The 19935-nt window shown below is 37.4% G+C and overlaps 1 protein-coding gene across 1 annotated transcript in view; it reads left to right on the top strand.

Annotated features, from left to right (window-relative positions):
• The first annotated feature begins 3123 nt into the window (after positions 1–3123).
• Positions 3124–19935, top strand: part of LOC136025978 (LIM domain kinase 1-like) — a 142758-nt gene continuing 125946 nt past the window's right edge. The window contains exon 1 of the mRNA XM_065702108.1: positions 3124–3198. Within this exon, the coding sequence (XP_065558180.1) occupies positions 3171–3198 (28 nt within the window). The 5' untranslated portion in view covers positions 3124–3170. The remainder of the gene's footprint in view (positions 3199–19935) is intronic.

Below are 19935 nucleotides of genomic sequence, written 5' to 3'. Positions count from 1 at the left end.
CGACATTTACTACTTTTTGCCATCACTGACATCACCAAGAAAAGTAAGCTCCACCTATCTGTGAATCAAAAACATATAAGAATATCCAATCTGTATGCTTGGAGAACCACATACCTCAGAACCAACCTTTTAAAAAAAATTGGGTTTTGGCATTTTGTTTTAAGTAAAATTACGCAATGATTATCCGGTATTTGGAAACACAAAAGTGGGTCCCTGGCTCCTATAGCTCCTCTTTCCAAAGCCCTCTCCCAGCCTTGTTTTTCATTTCAGAATGGTAGACATATTACACACCTTGTTTGAAGCAAATTAAGCAAATATTTTCAACCTGTTGTTGAAAGCATGAAACCGAAATCCCTCCGATCCTTCTATCGTTCACTTATCTGTAGAAAGATTGGTATATTGCAACTTGTCAGAACCAGAGAAGCTGAACTAAGCAAGAATAATTTGATTCTTGTAATGTGTGATCCAGAGTCGATAAGAGGTCTCCCAATGTCGTCCCGTTCCCTCCCTATCGCCAATTCTAGTACAAAAATCGGCGTGATGTACTTTATTTGAATCGAGTCAGGGAAATGTTTTCAATCTGCTCGATTAAAGGACCAAAGTGGGTTTATATCCTTCCAGAGATGTTCCACGCCTCTCTGTCAGCTTTTAGCATTAAGATTGAAATACCAAACTTTTTTGAAAGAGAATCATTTAAAGATTCTTAAATCTGTGGGACTATGGCAAAATGAAAGCCTGTGGACGCACCATATCCATTTGCATAGATATTTTTGATATGCATGGTTGGAAGGCTAAACCGGGTCTATAATCTCTAAAGACATTCCCTGTCCCTCTGCCTGCTTTTCAATCTAAAGATGGACACGTTGCACTTTTTTGAGTCAGAATTATTGAAGGGTTTCAAAATCAGAATGATTGTTGACCAAATGTAGGTTCATTGAAATTCATTACTCAAGTCAGAATTATTCAAGAGTTTCAAGATCAGAATGATTGGTGGCCAAATGCTGATCCATGGAAACTCATAAGCCCATATGCTTTCCTTGTCATTGATTATTGTAGAATGATGAAGTGTTTTTGCCCTTTGTTTGAAACAGAATTAATCAAGGATTTTAAACTCCTGTTAGCGGAAGCACAAAGTGAGTTCATATCTTATCCACATGTCACCAACATTTTAGCACCAAGGCAGGCATACAGCACCGTATTTGAACCAGAATTCTGAAAGAATTTTGAATCTGTATGTCTGGAGAACCAATTTTGGCCCAAAATTCCTTCAATATTCACTATCCTTCCCACCTCAAACTTTTTAGTAGAAAGGTTGGTGGGTTACACCTTGTCTAATTTAAAGACGTGCATAAGATTTTCAATATCTTAGCTTTGAGGCACAAGATAAGCCCTTGGCCCCCCTCACTAAGCTCTCCAACCAACCGAATGTTCTTTTAGACTCCTCAGTAACGTCCTTATCACCTTTTCAGCGTCACCTTTTTGCACACGGTATGTACTTGTGACGTTTTGAAAAGGATTCTGTGAATATTTTTAATCTATATGAACGAATAACCAAAGCAGGCGGCTTCCCAATTCATAACCCTTCGTTGTAATTTTTGAGGTAGGGGGGTGCATTTTGCACCTTTTATGTATGGGTGCATTTTGCACCTTTTATATAACAAAATTATGCTCACATGTTCAACATGTATCATTTCAGGTATATAACAGGGACCATTAGAATATCAGCATGACGAGTTTCAGGTGCACATATTCCTTCTCCGACCTCTAAACTGCTTAAAACTTGTAGGATAAGTACTTTTTGAGAACTATGACAGAGCATCTAGATTTCCGAAGAAATCTACCACAAATAGTGATTTATAGCGAAAAATTTAAAGCTTAACCTGCTTGAAACTTTGGGCTAAGTAGGTTTGGAGACCTAGGACTGAGCATCTAGGTGTCCAGAGACATCCACCACAAACAGTTATTTGTAAGAAAATTGTAAAGCTTTTTCCTCTTCAAGGATGAGGCGTCATGTGACTGTTTTAATTGTTTTATCTTTTGATTCATTTCCAATAAAACTTAAGGTTGGAAAAGTTGTCTTTAAGAATTGGTTATGCGACAATTATAAATAATAATGCAACGCAGCAGTTTTGGGGCAATCAGATATGTTATCACGTTGTTTTATCATTGTGTTTGAGTTGTTTCAAGCAAATAGTAGGTGGTACATTCCGAAGCAGATTGACGTATCTTTAGCTTGTACATGAAGCAACTTCAGCAATAACAGCATTGATTGAGATAGGTTTCATGTTTTGGTGCAAAGTACTAAAGCATCAGCTTTTACACGTGGCTCCTTTTAAAATAAACAACATTGTCAGAGTACACGAGATTGGGAATAATTAGTTTTAAGAATATTACTTTTAAGATTGCTATGTATTTTAGAGTGTCTTCAAGGAATGTTTCAGAATATACTGGGCTCACTTGCCCAATTTGAAACCATTGTCTGGGTAGCCATAATGGTTTCAAATATAATGATTTCAAAAATAGCTACCCATTGTAGTGGGCAGCTACATCTCAAAGAAGAGAGACATTGTTCAGTGATTACTAAAGAATGAAGAAGTCAATTTAAAAGGAGATGATTTACATATAGATTTTAATTACACAGGAAAGAGCGGGAGTGAATAGGAAGAACCATATTGGTATCGGCCGGCCCAGTGGCCTCAAACTGCTGAGGATAGGTAGCCCATGTACTTCCCACAATCAATAATAGTATATTATTGTATATAATAGTGTGTATTCATTGTTTGCTGACTAGAGGAGAATAGTACTTCTAGTGGGTAGACTGTCCTATGAAGCAGTCAAAGAGGTGAAAGGCCTTGATGATAAGTCCATATACCTCTCTACAAGTTTTGGAACTGGAGCTTAAATCTACGCTTCCGAAAAAAAAAATGTCTCTATGAGAAATCGATTATTAATGTATCATTCTACAGCTTCGTAATATATACTGTATGATTTGCATTTCTTTATCAACTTATTTTGGATTATTCTGAGTTTATATGGCCACCTTTGGGCTTATTTATTTTAGATACTTTTAATTGTACGGCCACAAAGATGTGTACTATGGAAATCTATCATACCTAATGAACATCGAATTCTCACAAAAGAAAGGGAATAAAAATAATAATTTGCAGATTATGGAAGCAGTTGTTTATCCAGAAGATGGTTAGTTTTACTCGTGAACTATCTATATTCACTGTAGAATATTATTTTTTGATTTACATATTTGCTATGCATTGTAGAAAATATATAATACCAGCATAAATTAGTCCTATACTTGTCATTAACACGACTTTAAGGGATAAGCTTGGCTTTGCCAAGTTAGGGCACCCTAGACTATCTGTTGTATATTATTGTGGCTTATTTTTATTGAGTTCTTTGGTAATATTCTAGTTTAGCTACTTTCTGCTATCTTGGGATGGGCTTAGCTAGGAAAGTGAAACTTTCAGGGTAGGTCTAAAGACCAAAGTATATCCCAGGAAAGTAGGCTATTTTGAAGTACCTGTATTCACTCCTTCTCCCTCTAGACTATAGTGACCTTTGAGGAACTTTAAAAATCTTTGTGTTATGTAAGTGAAACCTTGCAAAACAGATCTGCTGCTTAAATAGAATACCTGAAAACTGTTTTCAGCATCACAACTTTGCTCAAAATTGATTTTTGAGGTTTCAAAGATCTGCATATATTTCCTAAATTAAAAGATAACCTAGATATAGATTAAAGTTTCACTTGAATGAAATAATTACATTTCCAGAACTAGCCAATAACCAGAGAAAAAGAATCTGATGACTAAAAATTAAGGTAAAATATTGTTTTGTCAATATTTCAATAGGTATTGTAGACTGGTCAAGAAGACAAATTTCAAAGACTTAGAAATAAGAAGAGGATCAATATGGAAGATTAGAAATAGGCCTACCTTCCAGAGTATGTTTTTGACCCTAGAATAATGATTGAAAGTTTCATTTTCCTAACCAAACCCCTTTCCAAGATAGCAAAAAGTAGAATCTTACCATTTCTTGATAATGTTTTGCTATCCCAGAACAGAGCAGGCCTCTCTAGACTAAACTGTTGTGCATAGCCTCCTTTAAACTAAACATTATAATTATAAAACAGCAGCCTAATGTGCCTTCTATTTGATTCTCTATTGTTTTCATCTAAAACTATAGTTTATGGGCTCCTTCTTATCATGAATAGTAGTTGAGTTTAGCCAGTAAAACTATCAGGAATGAATTCAGGGCCAAAAATGTATGCTAGGAAGGTATTGTCTGGCACCAATGTCTAACTTAAATTGCAGTTTGGAGCAATCTAAGGATTTTCTCCTTGTAGGCTTCATGAAGAATTAAAGATGAATTGAAGACTCATGGGCTTCCCAATCATATTCCCTCTCAACATCACTCTGTTCAGCATCCACTCTTGATTTGAAAGTGTCAAGACAAGTTGCAGAGTTAGCATATTCTGACAGTCTATTCCAAAGGCTAGTGACTGCTTGAAAAGAACTGATTTTTCTGGCAGAGTCTGCATGACATCTTGGACAGTTTCTTTGAATAACATCTGGTAGAAGAGGTGATGGCAAATGAAAATAAATCAGGGACAATGTTTGCCAAAATAAGTCTGAAGGCAGTTATGACATCCCTGTATTTGTGCCTATAAGTTAGACTTGGTAGTTTTGAGTTGACAAAGATGTTCAGAATAGGGGACTGTTTGGAATTTGCTAATCAACTCTGTTGCTTGCCTTGGGACTGCTTTTAGGATGAATTTGTCTTTTTTGTAAAAAGGGGATGCAAGTTTCCTGTAAACTTCAAGTTCAGGTCAAACAAGAGCTTTATATAGGATTGTCATGACTCCTAGAGAGTGGCTGCTGATGGTTCTTTTTAGTTTTCCTAGGGCCTGGTTAGCTAATGAAGCAGCAATAGTAGCACAAGAATCAAATTTTAAGTTTCTCATTAACCAAGATACACAGACCTCTATCCTTGCAAACAGCCTCAAGTGGTAGGTCATTGAGAGTCTACCCAAAATGTAAGTTATTTTCTCCAAAATGAAGGACATGCCATTTAGATGTGTTGAAGCTCAATAACCAGGCATTTGCCAAATTATTAAGCTCATTTATATTGTGTGGTAAACATCTGCATCAAGTTGGTTTCTAATACCACCAATAAGTTTGTAATCATCTGCATATAAATTTAAATAATTGTGCATTACACTAGGGGCATCATTAATAAAAATATTGAAAGAGAGTAGGGCCAAGGATAGTGGCCCTTTCCACAAGAAATGCCTTAATCCAGCCAACAACTTGGTTGTTTATTTCTACAGCATATAACTTGACAATCAGTCTCCTGTGGCAGACCCTATGAAATGCTTTGGCTAGGTCAAAGAGGGCAACATCAACAGGAATTCCCTTGTCTATTAAATCTATAACAAGATTGTAAGACTGCTAAGTAAATTTGTGTTAACAGATCTACCACTTGGAAACCATGTTGAGAAGGATACCATTCTTTTCAAGATGTTTAATAATAGCATCATTAACAATTTTTTCAATCACTTTGACAACAGAAGAGGTAGTATTGATTGGATTGTAATTTGCAGCAGAATTTCTTTGTCTCTTTTTGAAAACAGGCATTATGTATACTTTTTTCCAATCCACCAGAAGTTGTGCAGCTTTGATTGATTTTTGGAAGATTACAGCTAATGGGGCAGCTAGGATATCTTTAGGGGGAGAGGTGGGTACAGTGGCGCACTTTCAGGTCAAAGCATCATAACTTTGGCAGATATTAACATTTTTGGACGATTTTTAAACTGTTGTACAGGCAGTTTATTATTCTACACTGGTGATTTATTTCACACTTCTTCTTTGAACCAGTTTTTGATGGAGTCATGTTTTCTGACAGCCACTTTTTGCGCTATTGTTGCTGACTAGGCGGGAACTATGGCGCACCCCATCTGGAACAGTGGCGCACCCATCTGGAACAGTGGCGCAATCAAACTGCTAAGATGAATACTTTGTTTAATGAGTAAGGAAGTACAAAATAATGAACTGAAAATACCTAAAAGATGAATACTTTGTATAATGAGTAAGGAAATAAAAAATAATGAACTGAAAATAAAAGAAGAAGGCACACTAGTTAATATTGTAAGCAGTCAGGTCAATGGGGAAGACCAGTTGCTCCGCCTGTCTTTCTGTGCCACCAGAAATATTTGGAGCAGGTAGCTTCATTTCAACACTCGACTTGCTGAAAGTGTAATTTTCACTGGTCCTGATGGACTTGTAGAAAGGAACCATTCTCTTAATATACATGAGCTCAATGTCAAAGCTGGACTCAGAGAGGACTTTGCCCATGGAGTAAATTTTGTTCTTTTTGATCTCCCCCTTGCAAACAAGAACATAATCTCCAACACAGACTTCATCATCACACAAAAAATCGTTTTGGTCTTGAAGGCCACAGGGGAGGCTTTCATCACTATCACAGCTACTATTGCCTTTTGTGGCAGAGTCACCAAAGTCATCATCAGACGAAGAATCAGAAAACAGGGTCTTTACATGACTGTTTCTCTTGAAATTGCAGTCAAATTTAGCAAAGTATCCAACAGCACTGCCCTTTTTCTTAGGTTGGACATCCTGTTTTTTTGGCACTGGCTTTTGGACAATGGATTTCTTTGTCTTGGGGTTAATCTTAGAAGTCTTGGCCTTTTTCTTTGCCTCCCTTTCCATGAATTCTTTCTCAAAAGCATCTTTCACTGGGGTATCCATGGCAATGATGGTTTTCTTCCTCTTCCGAGCTCCTTCTGGCAGCTTCCTGGGGGGTGCTCTTGGGTAGGGCCTTACAGCTTTGGGTGTAACAGCGGTAGGGGAGGCAGAGCTTGGACCCGCTTCATTATGACTATTCAATTCTTGCTCGACTTCTTTGGCCTCTGGAGCTGCACTGGGATTAAGGTCTGGTCTGTTGGTCACAGCTGATGCAAGAAAATCGTCGTCTGTGAAAAGTAGGCGGTTGAAGGGGAAAATCCCAGTAGCAGCAAAGCCACTGACTATGTTTTTCTGTGTGAAGGAGAGTTGGAAGGCCTTTCCATCAAGTTGAGCGATGATGGAGATGCCAATTGTCTGTCCAGGGTTGCTGACCATCCAGTCATTGCAGGCAATGTTGTAGTAGTTTTTGAATGATTTGTAGACTGTTCTGTCCAGTGGCTGTAGCTTTCCACTGGTGTGGGGTGGCAAAGTCAGAACCACTATCCTGTTATCTTTGCAGTACTGAATGGCCTGGATCAACACATGAGAAGAGTGGTTGTCTTCTATCAGCAATATGGGTCTCTGTTTTGTACAGCGGGCATGTTTCACAACGTGTTTGAGGACAAGCAGGAAGATGTCAGATGTCATCCATCCTTTGGCAGAACCACTACTGCCACTGCCTGGTGGTGCACCATTCATCAACTGGGAGCCAAATCTTTTACTTGGGAAGATGAAGTAAGGTGGCAAGAAATTACCTTGAGCATTGATGGTGCAGCAGACTGTGGTCAGTTCACCTTGCTCAGCAGAAGTCACTTGGCCCACCTGTTTGTGCCCCTTGGGTGCTATCACATTTGATCTAAGTCATCTCATCTAAGTTATAAATATCACTAGGCTGAAACTTAAACTTATTCATAACAGTCTCCAAGTTGTCATAGAACTCGTTTGCAGTTGTTCTGTTGAATGCCGTGGCTCTGGCCAAGCTTGTTCCCTCTGCTTTGCAGATAGACAGGTCTGGGAAGCGTTTCATGTAACTGTAATACCAGTCTTTCCCCGTCATCTTTTTCTCATGCCATGTTGATGGCACCTTCAATTGGTTCATCTTTGCAATTTCAAAAGCAAATTGGCGGACGTTGAGCCATGTCAAACCATGGTGCATTTTGCATGCCTTTATCAAATAATCGTGAAGTTGCTGTTCAAGTTCATCAGTTAACACTTGATGGACTTGGTAATTCGGCTCAAATTTTAAAGTCAGCTTTTTATCGTCTGATGCGTTGCGAGCCTTATTTACATATCGACAGAGTGTTGTCTCTGGGATCTCGTATTTTTTGGCAGCAGCCCATTGTGAAAGCTTCAATTCCAGTACCACGTGCACGGCAAGCTTCATATGCTCTGCTTCATTAGGCATTCTGCAAAAGACCAATATTTAATGTTTGGGGGATGTAGCCTTTGTTACTGAACTTCTAGAACTTGTAGCCTAACCTGAACCGAGCTTAACCTAGAACCCCAGCCTAACCTGGGCAATCAAATTCCTAGATTAGTTCTACTTAGTGGTCTGAAGGGGGGGGGGGACAGGATGTCCCACATTAGACTGGGACAAGATCATAAGAAATTACCCAAAATCTTTGGGGGCAGAAGCCTTAAACAGGGTGGTATGGAGGAGAAGTGTTCGCCAGTGTGTTGGTCTCAGGTGGCTTAAGGCTGCGACGAGTTTGTAGTAGTAGTAGTAGAAGTCAAAACTATCATATAGGCTACCTACCGCGTGAAGTTTATGAATTTAAAAAATTTCAGGGTGCACCACTATACCCTCCACCAAAATGCGCCACTGTAGCCGAAATGCCCTCTTTTATCCATTTTGTGAACCAAAATTTGAAATAATGACTGAGAGACAAACAGATGGCTGCACTATGTTTAGAAATGTTGGAGCTTCCAGATGAACTAATATTCGCCAGAATTCGACACTATTTGTAGCCTACAAACCTTAGCAAAGTCAAAAAATATTTTCCATTTGTTGAAGATTTTATTTTTCAAAGCACTTAATCACATACCTCAAAAACTGCAATTGCCCCAAAAAATTGAAAATGGCTGACGAACCATGTGACTGCCCTCCTAGTACGTGTTTTTTTTAGAATTTAATCTAATTACAGGTGGCAGTGGGATCAAGTGCTCCACTGTACCCATTGATTTATTTACATTAATTGAAGCAAGTTTCTTATTCACCATGCATTCAGTTACTTCAATTCCTGGCATAGCAGTAGTGATAGGGTAAGAAGAGTATGCAGGGGGTAGGACATCCTGACCATCAAGAAATACCAATGAAAATTGTTTGTTCAAGACTCCTGTTTTACTTTTAGGTGTGGATATCATATGTCAATTTTCCAACAAATCTAGACCTGAGTGTCTGCCAGGTTTTTTAGTTGATCCATGCCTCCAAAAGAGTTTGTGATTTACCTTGATTTGCTGAGCCAGTTTGTTTTTTGGATTTAATATTATTTTTTTAATGTTATTTGTAACAAGATTTCTGGCTACCTGGTATCTTTCAAAGTTACAGGAGTTCCTATCTTTGCAATACTTTTTCCATGCTTTGGATTTTCTTTGGATGAGATTAAAAATAAAAGGAGTTGGATATGGCAGTGTTTTAGGCTGTCTAATCATCCTAATGCTAGTATGTCTCAATTCAGCACCAAGTAATAAAGATTTGAAGATTTGCCAAGAAGTCTCAAGATCATCATCTGTGGTAAAGCTCCAGCTTTACCACAATTAGCTTTGAATCAACAAGTACTAAGTTTCTGCTTATAGAGAGTGGACTATCAACAATAAAGAAAAGAAGAAGATTTCTTTTAATTAATTATCTTACAAAAATTGAAGCCAATAGCTCTCATACCCTGCATAACTGGTTAAGAAATCCATCCATGTATAGAGGCATTACAGATGATTATGTCAGTGCCCAGAAGAAATTCCCAGTGCCAGTAAAATCTATTGAACCCACATTCCCCCAAACCCCCTTGGTATTGGTCAATCCCCATAATAAATACTTGTTTCTCAAAGTAGACTAAAGAACTTTGCCCCCATTGCTTTTATCCAGACAAATTTTGCTGAGCTTAACACAATTACATATAAAAATCATATCCAAATTTTTGTTGATGGATCCAAAATGAATGAGAAAGTGGCAACTGGAGCATTTATCCCAACCCTTAATATTACTTTTGGCAAAAGATTGCATGACAATGCATCTGTAATGTCTGCTGAGTTAAATGCCATGATCATGGCATTAGAGTACCTCAAGAATGATGAATTTATGATTGTTGATTTGCCAAATATTATAGTTTAGTCTGACTTATTATCAAGTCTAGAGCTGCTTTCTTCAGCTTCTCAGCATAAGATGGATATCTACACATTTAATTGTCTTAGCATTATTGATAATCTTGCTTCAAGAGGAATAAGATCTTATCTCCAGTATGTTCCAAGCCACTCAGGTGTAATTGGTAACCACAAGGCAAATGAAATTGCAAGAAATGCTTTAGATATTGACTCACCAAGTGGGAGACCAACCCCCATTACAGATATTTACCACTGGAGATTGTCAGAGGTACTGTTAAATAAGAATAATCCAATCCTATCACCTTTCCTCAATAAGCACCTCTCAAAGATTTATCAGGGATTTTGCTCTAGCTCAAATAGGCTAAATTTTCAGGCGTTTTCATATCAGTTCCCTAATTCAAGTGGAGTAGTTCTCTCTTCCCCCCTTTGTAGGTCTTGTAATTATAAAAATGGAGTAATTAACTATTGCCTATTTGTATGTAATAAGCTGACGTCTGCACAGAATATTCTGTAATGTAAACTCTTTAAAGTGCTTCAAACACCACAAAATTTCACTATCAGCCAAGAGTCTATCTCACTAAACATGCACACAGAGTTCAGAAATCAGCATTTATCATCTTATATTTCAACTACTAGAATCAATAGACCTACTAAAAGAAATCTGAGCTGATTCTAGATAAAAAAGAAGCAACCAAATCAGTAACCCTGTACATCACAGAGTGAATCAAAAGGAAGAGGGCTGAAAAGCCCACGTCTACTGAAGAAGAATTCATATTGCATCACACCACTTTAGTAAAACAGGGGTGGTCTGAAAACCTGTAGGCTATCTATTTTTCTGAAAAGTAGTCTTTCCCAAAAAGAAGTCTTTTACTCTAGAACTTTTAAGCCATATCAAGGGTTTTATCCTAAGTTTAAGAAATGTAATTACAGATTTTCAAAAGGGTATAAGTTAGAATCGAGGAAAAATGTAAGACACAAAATAATTTTCTTGCACCTTGTTTCAGCAGAAGATGTATTTTGCTAGGTTTCCTTTTTATAACACAAAGATTAGACCCATATCACAAAGATCAAGCTCATCAGAGATCAGTGTCCTCTTGGGAGAGAAAGAGTAGAGGTAGATACATTAAAATATCTTCCCAGAAGATTATTGAGAATCTGGGTGGATCCCTGGGAATTTTATTAGTCTAACTCAACTTCTTTCCAGGATAGCAAAAATTTCCTGAACTAGAATTTTACCAAAAATTATAAAAAAAGCTACTTACTTATAATCATTCTTTAAAGCACATCACTTTACTTTACCCTCACCCCCTGCTCTTAATGTGCAAATCAAAGAAAGTAAAATCATGGCAGAACAATAGCAACTTCATAAATAAAGAGCAATGTTGGCACAATGTGTTTTTTTTTTAATTTTTTTTTTATTTAGAACAGGGCACTTTGTATCAAAGACTTGTTGTAGAAATTTCAAAAAGGGTTCATTTAATTTAAAATTTAAATGGCTAGTGCCCTTTTTAATAGTCAAAAGTGATTAGAGGGCAACTAGCCCCCCTCCCACAGCCACCATTCCCCCAAACACGTCCAATCAAAATTTTGAGATAGCCATTGTTTTCAACACAATTTAAAGGTCACGAAATTATATATTTGAGAATGACAACCCCCCTGCCCTTTACAGCCCTCAGGCTAGTTATGCTCTGGGGGCATATGAGGTCTATATAAAAAAGGTGATTGCATAAATGATTGAGGGTGCTAATTTGATTGGGAGTCAGAAGTTTTAGTACCTCTTTTAAAATTCAGAATGATTGGAGGGTAGATACCCCCACCTTATATTTTCCCAAAATGCATTTGATATAAATTTTAAGATTGTTATATGCCATTGTAGAAACTTCAAACGGTTTATTTGACTGGAAATTGAAGGTACTAATGCCCCTTTTAATAGTCAAAATTTATTGGAGGGCAACTAACCCCCCTCCCATGCCCAACATTTCCCTAAACACATCCAATCAAAATTTTGAGATAGCTATTTTGTTCAGCGTAGTTAAAAGATCCAGAAATTATGTTTTTGAGGATGACAACCCCTCCACACCTCTCAGGGCAAGAATTGTAAGTTGTGCCCAGGTGGCATATAGGTTTTTATAAAAAGGGTTGTCATATAAAATTCAGAGGGGGTTCATTGTTTTGTTAATCAGATTTTTTAATAAACTTTTTAAGATTCAAAGTGATTAAAGGGTGGATACCCCCCACCTTGTATTTTCCCAAAATGCCTCTGAGAGAAATTTTGAGATGGCCATTTGTCATAGAAGCTTAAAAAATGCTCATTTGATTGGGAATTGAAAGGACCTTTTTTAATAGTCAAAAGCGATTGGAAGACAAAAAACCCCGCACACATCCATTAATTCTCAAAACACATCCAGTCAAAATTTTGAGATAGCCATTTTGTTCAGCATAGTTGAAAGGTCTGGAAAATATGTCTTTGAGAATGACAGCCCTCAGTGCAAGGGTTGTAAGTTATGCTCTGAGGGTATAGAAGGTTTTTTATGGAAATGGTGGTTGTACAAACTCCATAGGGGGCACAGTGTATTGGAAATCAGATGTTCACCTTCCTTTTTTAAGAGTCAAAGTGATTGGGGGCAGCCACCTCCCCATTGTGTTGCATTTTCCAAAAATGCATCCAATAAAAATTTGAGATGGTTGTTTGTTCAAAAATTGTCCAAAGGTCATATAGTAAGGCTTTTGGGGTGGACAGAATTTCCCAGAGTATGGGGGTAAAGGTTATAAGTTATGCCCATGAGGCATATAAGGCTTTATGGAAGGGGTGGTTGTGTGAGCTTTAGAAGATCGCTTATTTAATTTGAAATGTATAGTTCTTGTTTTATTTTTAAGTGCCAAAAATGACAAAGAGGAATTAGCTCCCCTCCCTGACATCCTCTTTTCCCAAAATGCTTTCAATTGAAATTGTTAGATAGCCATTTTGTTACCAAAACTCCAATAATTACATAACAATGTCTTTAGGTTGGACACAACCCCTCAGACCCCATGGGCAAGGGCTGTAAGGTATGCCCTAGGGCATATAAAGATTTTATTGAATGGGTGGTTGGACTAGCTTTGGATTGGATCTAGCTCATTCGATTGGAAGTCTGAAGTTTTATTGCTCTTTTTAACACTCAAAAATGAATGGAAGACAATCAGCCCTCCCCCAAGTCTATTATTCCCCAAAACATGTTCGATCGAAATTTTAAGAGATCTATTTAGTTCAGCCTTGTTGAAAGGTCCACTAATTATGTGTTTGGGGATGTCCACCTCCTCAAAGTCCCCAGTATCCAGGGTTGTAACCTAGGCAATTTGTTCTTTGTTTATATAGTATGAGTTATTGAGAAACACAGGAATAACTGGGTATACTACCTTAATCTGCATCTTCTAGTAACTAAGGTTGATGAACCTGTAGATGTTGCCTGGTAATGTTGTCTTGATATCCATGTCACAGTACATGAGTTGATCATCACTATTTACATACATACAGGACAGTTTGGTTTCATCATTGGGTGTCACTAGATGTATTGCTAGCTGGGCATGTTTGAGGGCTGAAAGGGGCGGGTTTTACATATTAGACCCTGCTAGATGATATTGGTTTCTCTTACTGCAGGTTCAATGACTTGCCACTCCAATCATGGTTGACTTCAATATTGAAGCTGTCAACTGACCTGGCCAACACAGTAGATTTGCTGAGTGAATTCCATTGATGAACAATACAATTGGTGAAGAAGTTGAACTTCTCATGCTTTCTGCTAAATTATGACATAGTTTTATGGAGTTTCCTTGTGTTCTGGGGTATTCATTGTGATCAAAAACGGGCTTAATGGTGTCACTGGTCATCATTGTAAATGCAAGGATGACATCTCCTCTCTTTCTACTGTACATTACGGTAGGCATGTCAAGCTTTTCTAGTTGTTGCTTGTAGGAGATTTGTTGTTTGTCAAAAGGGAGCTTGGTTGCTCTATGCTGGACCTTCTCAAGCATGTCCATGTCAAACTTGAAGTGTAGTTTGGCAACCAACATGACAAACTCAATATGGAGACAAACAAGGGCTGTGTAAAGCTTCTTGATAACTCTTGGCTGGCGACTTGTCACTGAACGCTTGATCAAACCAAGGACCTTGTTTGCCTTAGTTGCTTCGTTCTGACAGTGACAATAAAATTTAAGCTTTTGTCAATGATTACCCAAGATCACACTCTTCCTTGACACTCTGAATGGGCATATTGGCACCTGCAGAGTCAACCATGTAACAACTATGGCAGGGGTTGTTTGGATTGAGATGCAGGACTTTGTATTTTCATTGGTTGAGCTTGAGCATCCAGCTTGTTTCTGAAAACAGAGGTTGTTGTGAAATTAATTTGGAAAATTCAGGAAATGATAAGGGATAGGATCAAAAAGGCAATATTCCCATGCCACTAATACTACTACAACTACCACCACCACTACTACTACCTGACCGCACCATTTACAGTATTAAGGGGAATTTGAGATAAATCAAAAGATACTATATGCATGCCAATTGTCAAAATAGCATATCTCAAGAATTGATTTGGGTACTAAGTTGGAACTTTCAGAGAGTTCTTAAAAGGGAAGATCATCTCACCAAAAGACAATATTTGCACGCTACTTGTAATATTACTGTTACTGCTGCATTTACTACTACTTCTATTGATACTACTTGTAAGATTAAGAGTACTGAGAGGAAAATTTGATAACATACAGGTTATCAAAAGGATATATCAGCAATGGCTAATTGTATTGAGTTGAAACTACTAGGACTTGATGAGAGGGATGTTCTACTTATCAAAAGGCAATATGTTAATACTATTACTAGTAATGTCAATACTACTACTGTGACTACTATTACCATTATGCCTTAGGGTATGAAGGTGAAATTTTCAAGGAATTTTGAGGGGGGAGGCTGATCTGAATCACAGCATGCCATCTGTATGCAGGCTGTCCATAGGGTATAACAGCAATATCTTTGGAGCAGTTTGGTCTGTGAAGTTGAAACTAGCAGGGCTTGTTTTGAGGGATGTTGAACTAACCCTAAGAAATTTTTTTTATCCTAATGCTACTGCTTCTACTCATGCTAATACTGCTGTTACTATTATTATTACTTCTATTACTACTACTGCCAATAAAACTTAGGCTACTACAATTAATTTTACTACTAATACTACTTTTTCTGCTATTAAAGCTAAGGATATTAAAGTGAAAAATTTGGAGTATATAGAAACTAAATGGAGCTAATTCAAAGCACACTATGCCCACACAGGTTGTCAAGCAGATGCATCAGAAATGCTTCAGGAAAAGTTGATGGAATTAAGCTGAAACTTTCAGTGTGTGTTGAGGGGGGTGTTGAAAAAACCAAAGGTGCTATGAACATACTGCTTCTAATTCTGCTACAATTATTGCTACTGTGCAATCTAGGGGTATTAAGGTGAAGCTTTTAAGGAATATTTAGGTGGATTTTGAACTAAATCAAAATAAGCTATGAGCATGTGCACTTTCAAAAAGGTGACAGTGTTATATCTGAAGAACAAATTATATTATTGAGTTAGACCTTTAAGGGTAAGTTGTGTGGGATTTTGAACTAGTCAGAATGTACTATGTGTACACTGTTAATGCTACCACTACAGTTACTGTAACTAATTATACTAAGGGTATTAAGGTGAAACTTTTAGGGAAAGTTTAGGAGGAGTTTTAATTTGACAAAAGAACACATTTATGCACCTTTTCAAAAAAGCAATGTCATAGGCAGATAGAAAGGACCTTTAATAGTCAAAAGTGATTGGAGGGCAACAAGCCCCCCCCCTGGCCCATAAATTCCCAAAGTGTATTTAATCAAAATTATCAGCATATGTGTATTAAACTGACAGTGCACATTCATTTGTATTTTTCAGTAAAGTGCAAATTGTATTCTGGCTTTTAGAAAACATAGGAGTTTTGACCCCTTCTCATGTTAGTTTTTGGGCGTTTTGAGTTTGACTCAGTTATTTCTTGTAATTTCCGTTTGTTTGGATTTCATTTTGTGATTAGTTGGTAGTTTCAAAAGGCTCAGGCTCAAAGGAGTTGCAAAATGTTCCTGAATGCATATTATGTCACATTTAGATTAGAAGTCTTTCAAAACACAGACCAATGGAGCTAATTTCCATTTAGATTTTATGAGGAAATTGCATAAGAGATCAAGTATCCTGGATTCATTTCGTCGTCATACCTTTAGAGTTCTAGGGATCATCCTAGGCAGGTTTTAGACTCATTTTGGTTGAGGTTTTTTAGACTCATTTTGGTTGAGGTTTAGCACTGTTTATCACCTTATTAGCTGGACACCTTACACTGTAGCATGTGTGACCTTTCTTTTTGCACAAGATGCAGAACATATCTTTAGTGCACATATTATTCTTCGTGGAGGTATGGTCAGAAGCACTACAGCAACCACAAATGGGTGTCAGCATGCAGTCAGCTGCTATGTGACTGACTTGGTGGCAGGGAATACATCTTTTTGGGAGAAATTTTAACTCTTCTGTAGGCAGATTATCATGGCCAAACCGAACTTATACTGGATGGGAATCTTCAAGAGTCCTTCCTGGCCCCAAAATACAGTTTAACAGTTTCAAGCACTCAAAGTTGCTCATTTCGATTTCCCCTGATGCAATTGGAACAAAGGATGCTACATTAGTATGAGTTATGCTAGGTCAAGCCTGTTTCACGACAGGAATAAACAGTTTCTCTTTCAACGTGGCTGCAATCTCAGGTTTACTAGCTTTTGTTTTCTCAACAATCTTCTCAACAGATGATTTAGATTTGACATACAATTTCCAGTCTTGTTTCACCATTTTTAGCTCATTTATTTCTGATGAATCAGGTCAAACACAGTACAAAAACTGCTTATTGGCATCAGGGTTATCAAGAGATTTTGGTATTTTGAGAACAACAGCATAAGATGGCTGGGGATTGGTAGCTACTGGATTAGCAAGGCTTGGGACACTACTTGCTGAGGGGCAGCATAGGCTCTGTGCTTTAGCTGCAGACACAAACTTCTTAAATTCTAGGCATAAATTGCTTACCCTTTGGGTTAGTGTAGCACTTGCCTCACCAAGGATTGTAGGGATTTAATCTGGGTCATATATTACAAACTTTGGTAGGGCCCCTGAATTTTTATTACAATAGTCAAGAACTTTTGAAATGTCTGCAAAAGTGTCAGTAACTTTCTGCCTCTTGGTTTTGCAAGTAGCATACCTCATCATAGACTAAATTATTTCCTTCACTAGTTTTGGTGATTTTTGCATTTCCTTATGATTTTGCCTTTGTGGCAAAATTCAAAAGAGCATTCTGTACTAGTCCATCTGGCAGCATCTGGAAGCATCAGTCCACATTGACCTGGTACCTGCAGTATAAGAGAAAATCCTAGCAGGTACAACAGCACATGCAACTGGGAACTGCACCTCATTGGCTTTCTAATAATGGTTACTTGGGTTATGTTAAAACAGCTTGGTATACTTAAACTGAAACAATATTAAAATGTAAAAAATCTATTTTTCCACTTATAAATAAATTTCCAGAAACTAGGTCAGTAGATCATAATATTTTTAATCTGTACAAAATTTTTGGAAAGATAATTATGTAGAAGCTTACAAGGCATGTCAAGGAACTAACTGAAAGGTACTATGTGTTTACCACTACTTCTACAACTTCTATTGCTACTACTATTGTTACTACTAATGCTACTTCTACTAACACTAAGGGTATTAAGGTGAAAACTTTGGTTAATGCTGAGGACATATGGAACTAAATGAAACATAATATGTGCATCCTGGTTGTCAAAAGAATTTATCATCAATATCTTTAGAAACAGCTTAGGGCACTAAGTTGAAACTTTCAGGGCATGATGAGGGGGATGTTCAAGTGGCCAAAAGGTAATATGTGCATGCTAATACTGCTGCCTCTAATACAGCTACGGCTACTAATGATAATTTATTAAGGTGAGAATGTCAGGGAATATTGAGGGGCAAGTTGAGCTAAATCAAAACACACTACATGCATGCACGTTTTCATAAAGAAAGAAAACGATCGAAAATGGGGCTTTTAAAGGCCAAACGAAAATACTGAAGAAAACACAGAAAGGGAATATTTTGAGAGAACAACCGCCTCTCTTCTTTAGTGCAATAAAAAATAACATGATCAAGGAAAAAGCTAAGACCAAAAAAACAAACGCGGAAAGAGTTTGGTTTTTCATTGTACTACAAAACCAATGAAAAAAAAACGCCAAAAAATTAAATAATTTTTGGTTTGAGTGAATGAAATTTTTCGTTATTTCTCAGTTGTTCGTTAGTATTCGTTGATGACAGTTCGCAGTTTGTTTCTATTTTGTGCAAATCGGGGATATTGGCGAATAACTTACTTTATTGTTGTTAGGTATTTGATTTTAATTTTTGGTCTTTTATTGAGTTTAATTTATATTTTTTGGCATTTTTTTTTATTCGTTTTGTTGTACTTTCCGGTTTTTTTTTGGTTTTTGGTTTTTTCCTTGATCATATTATTTTGTTGATTGTTGATTATTTTGTTAAATTGAAACTTTTAGAGCTACTACTGTTACTACTGCTGCCACTACTACTACTACTACTACAACTTTGAACTAAGTTGAAAGGGTTTAAGTGCATCCTGGTTGTCAAAATGTCATAGATACAATATTTCAGGAGCAGAATAAGGTACTTAATTTTTATTTCCTGGGAATCTTAAGGGGACGCAAAACTAAATCAAAAGGTGCCAAGTTTATCCAGATTGTCAAAAAGGGAGTATATGTAGCATCCTGGAACAGATAAGGGTGTTATGTTGGAATAATCAGAGCATTTTGTTGGGAATGTTAAACTAAATCAAAAGACACAATTTGCATCCAAGATTGTCATGAAGTTGTATTTGTAATATATCAGGAACAGCTAAGGGTATTAAGCTGAGACTTTCAGGGCGTGTTTAGAGAGACCTGTAACTACATAGGGCCGTTAAAGGGGCGTATCTGCAATATCACCGGAATGGCTAGGAACACAAAAGTGGAAATTTTGGAGAGTGTTTGACATAATCGGAACAGATCCGCTCTATTTGGGGGGGGGGATGGTTAAGTCTGAAAAAATAGAAAAATGAGGTATTTTTAACTTACGAAGGAGTAATCGTATCCGAATGAAATTTCATATTTAAAAGGACCTCGTAACTCAGATCTCTCATCTTAAATCCCGACCGGATCCAGCGTCATTTGGGGGAGGACCGCAAATCTTGGAAAACATTTAAAGCGGAGAGATTAGGATGAAATTTGGTGGGAGGAATAAAAACATGTCCAAGATACGTGACTGACATAACCAGACTGGATCCGCCCTCTTTGGTGGAGTTGAGGGGGGGGAGGGAGTGATTTGGAAAAATTAGAAAAAATGAGGTATTTGTAACTTACGAACGGGTGATCAGATCTGAATGAAATTTGATATTAGAAGGATCATGTGCTTTAGAGCTCTTTTTTTAAATCCTGACCAGATTCGGTGACTTTGGGGGGAGTTGGAGGGGAAAACCGGAATTCCTGGAAAACGTAAAAATTGAGGTATCTTTATCTTACGAATGGGTGATCGGATCTTAATGAAACTTGATATATAGAAGGATCTTATGTCTCAGATGCTCTAATTTTAATTCGAATTGGATCTGGAGACATAGGGGGTTGGAGGGGGGAAACAAATCTCGGAAAACGCTTAGAGTGGAGAGATCGGGATGAAACTTGATGGGAAGAATAAGCAGAAGTTATACATACGTGATTTACATAATTGGAACGGACATGTTCACTTTGGAGGAGCTTGGG

The sequence above is a fragment of the Artemia franciscana genome, chromosome 4 (genome assembly GCF_032884065.1).
Source record: "Artemia franciscana chromosome 4, ASM3288406v1, whole genome shotgun sequence".
Taxonomy (NCBI): Eukaryota; Metazoa; Arthropoda; class Branchiopoda; order Anostraca; family Artemiidae; genus Artemia; species Artemia franciscana.
The sequence above is the reverse complement of the archived record's forward strand: the minus strand, read 5'-3'. Positions and strand labels throughout refer to the sequence as shown.